Below are 6000 nucleotides of genomic sequence, written 5' to 3' on the forward strand. Positions count from 1 at the left end.
GTCATGGCGACTAAGCTGCGCAACGAAATTGCACGGTGATGAAATTGTTCTCTGAGTGAAAAGTCGCCGCAGCCATCTTAATTAAAAGTTGTGGCGACTAATCGCCCTGTGTGTCTTCGCCCTTAAGAATAAGCTATATGGATAGCTAGTCAATTACAGGTCCCTTCTCCCCCTGCACTTTTTTTTAGCAGTATACAATTGATGACCTTAAGGTCTAACACGGATTAGTTTTACCTCAAGTAAGCAGTGATAGGCAAAATTTGTGAGGTACTGCTTCATGCTTTAGGTAGGAATCATGCTACAATGTGTAGCATATTTGTGGTCCTTAACTCATTAACAAATGTAATGACAGAGACAAATCAATAAATGTCTAGAAAAAGGTATATATCACCCTAGGAGAGGCCCCTATTACTCCATCCAAAAACCTTTTTCAACCACTGATCAATGACAGAATAGACTCCCTTGTCTGCTGGAAGGACATACTAGTGTATAAAACAGAGTTTATATTATGGTCCCCTTATATATTTATACATAGTCATCCTAACTCCTCTTAAAGTAGAAGAAAAGCTATGCTAGGCACCTCCCAGTGATTATAATCACTTACTTGATACCCTAAGATGGTGCTTCTGTTAGCTGTAAATGGGGGTATTTCTGTAGCAGCACCATTTTGCAATCTTCTTCCCCTTCTTAGATCTTCTCTTCGGTACTGCATATGCACAGTAGAGAGAAATGCTAGCTTTTCACACTACTGTGCATGTGCACCCAAACCAGAACAGTAAAAGATGATCCAGAAGATAATGATTGTAAAGTAGAGCTCTTACAGTAGTTGCCCAGACCAGTGAACTTTATAGCAGCCAGGAGCACCATCCTGGGGTATCAGGTAAGTGATTGTAATCACTACTCAGTTACTATAAGCTTCTCCTTTACAGTGTAAACATGGGTCAGCCTTTCCTCATAACTAAAAATTACCCTGGCGGGCCGTAGTTCGAGGATCCCTGTTTAGAAGATAGTCCATTATGGTGAACTTGTCAAATTCAAAGTAGACCACATCTACTGCAACTCCACTATTCTACTTACCTCATCCTAAAAAAATGCTTAATGTGTCCATGATCTGTCCTTCATAGTGCTGATTATTGATTACTACTTAGAATGCCATCCTCCAAATCATAATCTTGAATGTGATCCCTTTACAAACCTTTAAATAAGCATGTCCATTACTTATGGGTCTATAATTGCCAAGCTAAGATTGGAGGATCCATTTTTAAATATTGGAATTAAATTAGATTTCCTCCAATCCATAGGTACCAAACCACATGCAAGCAAGTAGGGAAAATCAGAAAAGTGGCCTGGCTAAAACTGACCTCAGCTCTCATAGTACTCAAGGGTTTATAGCAGTGCTGTCCAACTTCTGTGGAAACAAGGGCCTGAATTTTTCTGGCCTATATGGTGGAGGGCTGATAATGGAAGCCAGTTTTGACCACTCCCCTTTTTTAAACTGCACCCACTTCAAACCACACCCATGTTATCACAAGAGCTTTTAAAATCATACCCACATTAATGGTGGTAGAGCAGCCAAAAACCCAAATAGTAGGTGCTCACTGTAAGGATATCACCCTTCATCCATATGTGAAAGAATTATATTATGTCATATTAAGACACACTCTTAAACCCATATACCTCATCCTCCCTTGTGGATAGCACAGCAACCCCCAGCATTTATATACTGGTTCACCTCCCACAGGCAGCATAGGGGAGGGAGAGTATGGCACACCCAGGCAGCATAGGGCAGGCATAGTATGGCACACACAGGCAGGGTAGGGCAGGTAGAATATTGCCTGTGGGTGCCATACTCTGCCAGCCCTATGCTGCCTGTGGGTGCCATACTCTGCCAGCCCTATGCTGCCTGTGGGTGCCATACTCTGCCAGCCCTATGCTGCCTGTGGGTGCCATACTCTGCCAGCCCTATGCTGCCTGTGGGTGCCATACTCTGCCAGCCCTATGCTGCCTGTGGGTGCCATACCCTGCCAGCCCTATGCTGCCTGTGGGTGCCATACCCTGCCAGCCCTATGCTGCCTGTGGGTGCCATACTCTGCCTGCCCTATGCTGCCTGTGGGTGCCATACTCTACCTGCCCTATGCTGCCTGTGGGTGCCATACTCTGCCTGCCCTATGCTGCCTGTGGGTGCCATACTCTGCCTGCCCTATGCTGCCTGTGGGTGCCATACTCTGCCTGCCCTATGCTGCCTGTGCCATACACAAAGGCAACATAGGGCAGGCAGTACATACTGTGACTCAGTACCATGTCCTGAGTCATCAATTGACTTGATAGAGCTGAGTCATCTGTGTCCTTGCCTAGTGGTTCTTGCAACCCCAACTTCTCTACTGTATACACTGTAGAAAAGAAATCCTTAAGCACATTTGCTTTCTATGGTCTTTTATACCCAAATCACCTCCATTTCCACAGTCCACACCTACATCTTTTTATAACTTAGATACTTTGAAAATGAGGAGATTATTGCTGCACAGGCAAAGACTAATCTCCAAAAGTATTTCACCTTTGCCTTCCCTATTGCTGCTTTACAACACTTGTGGTATTAACATTCTTTACAAGAATCATCTGTCCCCTCACTTGTAGTTTTTAAAAGCCTTCCTCTTCATTCCTATTAACTTACTTACTCCCACATATCATGCAGCTTAACACTCATATATTCATTTAGATAACATTATGGTCACCATTACCCTGGGCTTCTAGTGCATTTGTTTTATCACTAGGTCAAGTATAGCATAATTCCTTTAGGGGCCCTGAACAATCTGTGACATAAAATTGTTATTTAGTAAGTTTGTAAACTTGTTAAATTAACTGTTCTGACACTAATATTAAGGTCTCCATACACAGGCCGATTCTAGCTGCCGATATCAGTCCGTTAGACCGATTCAGCAGCTAATCGCCAGTGTATGGGCACTACTGATGGGCCTGCCCAACCAATATCTCGATCGGGCAGGTTAAAAAAACCTAGTCGGATCGGGGACCCCATCGGCTTGTTGATGCGGACCCTGAACCAACTTTGCCTATACCGTCGTTATAATTAGATCAAATCAGCCTGGATTCTCCAGATATCGCCCATCAATAGGTGGGGGATATCGGGAGAAGATCAGCTCGCTTGGCGACATCGCCAAGCGAGGGAATCTGAAGGTGTATGGGGACCTTTACTCCAATCAATATCTAATGAAGTCAAATAATTCACTATTATGACTTGACCCAAACTAGCATACCATTATAATTAGTTTGCCTGATGTCTTAAGATTTGTGAAAAGTTCAAACACAAAAGGGCCCTCTCATTTTCCACCACTTATTAATAGGCACCAACTATGACAATACAATAAATAAAATTATTATGTGAACTTATTAAGGAAAAGTGAATTTGAATAAATTGTAGTTGAATAGCCTATTTCTTCAAGGGCCGGGATTTCATACAGTTTCATTTCTTTTATGGCTATTTTTTATATAGTATGGGGGCAATTGGTCCCTTGGCTAGTGAGATAAGAATATCCTTATGTAGAGGAAACAACAGAATGTAATTATGTAGTGTAAATAAAAAGTTCCTTTGTTAAGGTACCTGCATGTCCATAACATCGCCAATGTGTCTGATGTCACACAGTTGTTTAGGATCTCCTTGGTATTCTTCTTCTAGACTTATGGCCCCAAAGTCTGAAGTGGCCCACACACATACCTTGTTTTCCTTGAGCATTAAAAAAAAAAAATCAGTATATGTAGTGTATTGACATGTCATAAAACTGTATGCAAAACTTTCACTAAATATATCAAACTTTGATATGCCTTAACACTAAGGGGCACATTTACAAAAGCACGAATGCACGAGCGTTCATGTGAACGCTCCGAGCGTATTTTCGCAGATTTTTTCGGGCGTCCGCACGACTTTTTCATACGACGCTCAACTTTTTCAGACGTTTGCACGAAAAAATCGGAAAGGTTTTACCGCTGTTTACAATTGTTCGGTATGAAAATTTCATGACTTTCGGGTCGCCAATCCGATATTATCGTGACTAATACGATTTTGTCATAAGCATTTACGTGATATTTGCGATCTTACGAAATTTTCGTTTCCAATACGATTTTTTCCCATTCGTGATTCGGATTCTAAGGCAGTGCTATTTGACATTTGTAGCCATCAGTGGAACTACATCACACTCTGGCACTTTGTGGTGTGCTGTGTCAATAATAATTAAAATTGTGCTAGGAAAATGACTAGATTTACCAACCCCCATTAAGTGTACCCAGGGCTCTTGTGTTACAGGAAACTGTAAGCTTCTTGTAGAGGGTAATACGTCAATGAGTACAAACACATGGCTGCACAATTATTACAATGATCTAAATTAACCATGTAATACTTGGGAAATGCTGCTCTTCCGTAGTTTAAATAACTGTAAGAGTTTGACAGCAGGGGATTCAGGGTATTATAGATCACCTACAGCCGTATCATTGTGATTTTTAGTTTACTCCGAATGTTGGTTAAACACATTTCCCCGTGCCACAACCATACCTCATTATCCCAGGAACCCGTAGCAAACACATCCGGTTGCTGCAGCGACGAGGCCGACACTGGGCGCCAGCGAGTTCTGCTAATTTTGTGAGAGACAAATTTTGCAGCGAATTTATCGTCCATGACACCCTTAATTTTGAGGTTGGCTATGCCACCACTACCCCCTTAATGACGAACACGTCCAGATTACAGGGCTATGTTGAAAAAAAGAGGCAGAGCCTGAAAAAAAGCCGCCAGACGGCGCCTTGTCTGCCACAAGCGTTCTGATTGGCAATTCTCAACAACCCAAACTGTACTTTCATTGGCTATAATTTCCCCGCCATACTTTCTACAGAGTAATCGCTGAGGTGACCAGTGATCGGAGTAAGGAAATAAAATGAAATGCGTTTATTAACGCATTCGTTGCCACAGTACAGTTCAGTGACTATGGCTTGCGCTAAACATACTTTGTTATTAATTATATAGCGTTATCCTTTCATACTGGGTTTTACAGCGTAAAGGAATACAAGACCAAACGGTTAACATATAGAAGTCCTGCTTGTGGCCTAATAATTTAATTAAGAGGGACTTATGTTTGTGTTACAGTGAAACCTTAATTTTAAATAACCTTATTTTGGGTTTTCCCACATTTTACACTGTTTAGGTGGACCCACCGACTTTTAATGCATAATACATTTCTTTGCTTTTACATTTTCCTGGAATTTTACATCATTTCTTTCTGGTCTCCTGAGAAATGTAAAATGGGGGTTTTACTGTATATCATGCACCTTATAAATTATAGGAGGAAAGCACATTGGGCTGTACCTAAAGTTGCCACATTTTGTACAGAAACATATTGGCCACATAGTGAAGAGGCGAGCCGGTGACATAAGGGGCAGGTGGGACAAGGAGACGTGATCATAACATAAATAGGCAAATTGGGCAGGGATGTGGTGAGAAGGGCAAAGTTATACAGTTTTTACAAATATGCACCTATATATTACATTTACAATTTAAAAATATATATATGCCCCCAGCCTTAGGGCTCTGGCACACAGGGAGATTAGTCGCCCGCAACAAAAACTCCCTGTTCGCGGGGGACTAATCTCCCCGAGTTGCCATGACCCGCCATCCCACCGGCGAACTTGTAAGTCGCCGGCGGGATGGCACTCCCGCGAACAGGGAGTTTTGTCGCAGGCGACTAATCTCCCCGTGTGCCAGAGTCCTTAGTAAATCTGGTAATGGAGCTGGGGGTGCATGGTAGGGGGTTGGGTTGCACTGCAGAATTGTCACCACGCACATGCAGCATGTGAAGTCACTTTCACAACGTAGGGGTATGTGACATCACGGGCACAATGATGTCACATCTGCAAAGTAGGGGGTATAGTTAGGTCTGGTGTCTAGAGTGGCATTGTTGTGTACCACTAGAGGGAGCTGCATGCCTAAATGTTAGCTCAGCT

The 6000-nt window shown here is 42.6% G+C and overlaps 1 protein-coding gene across 2 annotated transcripts in view; it reads right to left on the minus strand.

Moving 5' to 3' along the window:
* The window catches only part of nup43 (nucleoporin 43kDa), a 28182-nt gene extending 23205 nt beyond the window's left edge, over positions 1 to 4977 (minus strand). The window contains exons 1-2 of one of the 2 annotated variants that reach the window (XM_012962968.2): positions 4562 to 4977; positions 3617 to 3739 (exon numbers count right to left, since the gene is read on the minus strand). In XM_012962968.2, the coding sequence (XP_012818422.1) occupies positions 3617 to 3739; positions 4562 to 4684 (246 nt within the window). In that variant the 5' untranslated portion in view covers positions 4685 to 4977. 2 annotated transcript variants of the gene reach the window in all.
* Between the last annotated feature and the right edge of the window lie 1023 nt (positions 4978 to 6000).

Source organism: Xenopus tropicalis, chromosome 5 (assembly GCF_000004195.4).
Source record: "Xenopus tropicalis strain Nigerian chromosome 5, UCB_Xtro_10.0, whole genome shotgun sequence".
Taxonomy (NCBI): Eukaryota; Metazoa; Chordata; class Amphibia; order Anura; family Pipidae; genus Xenopus; species Xenopus tropicalis.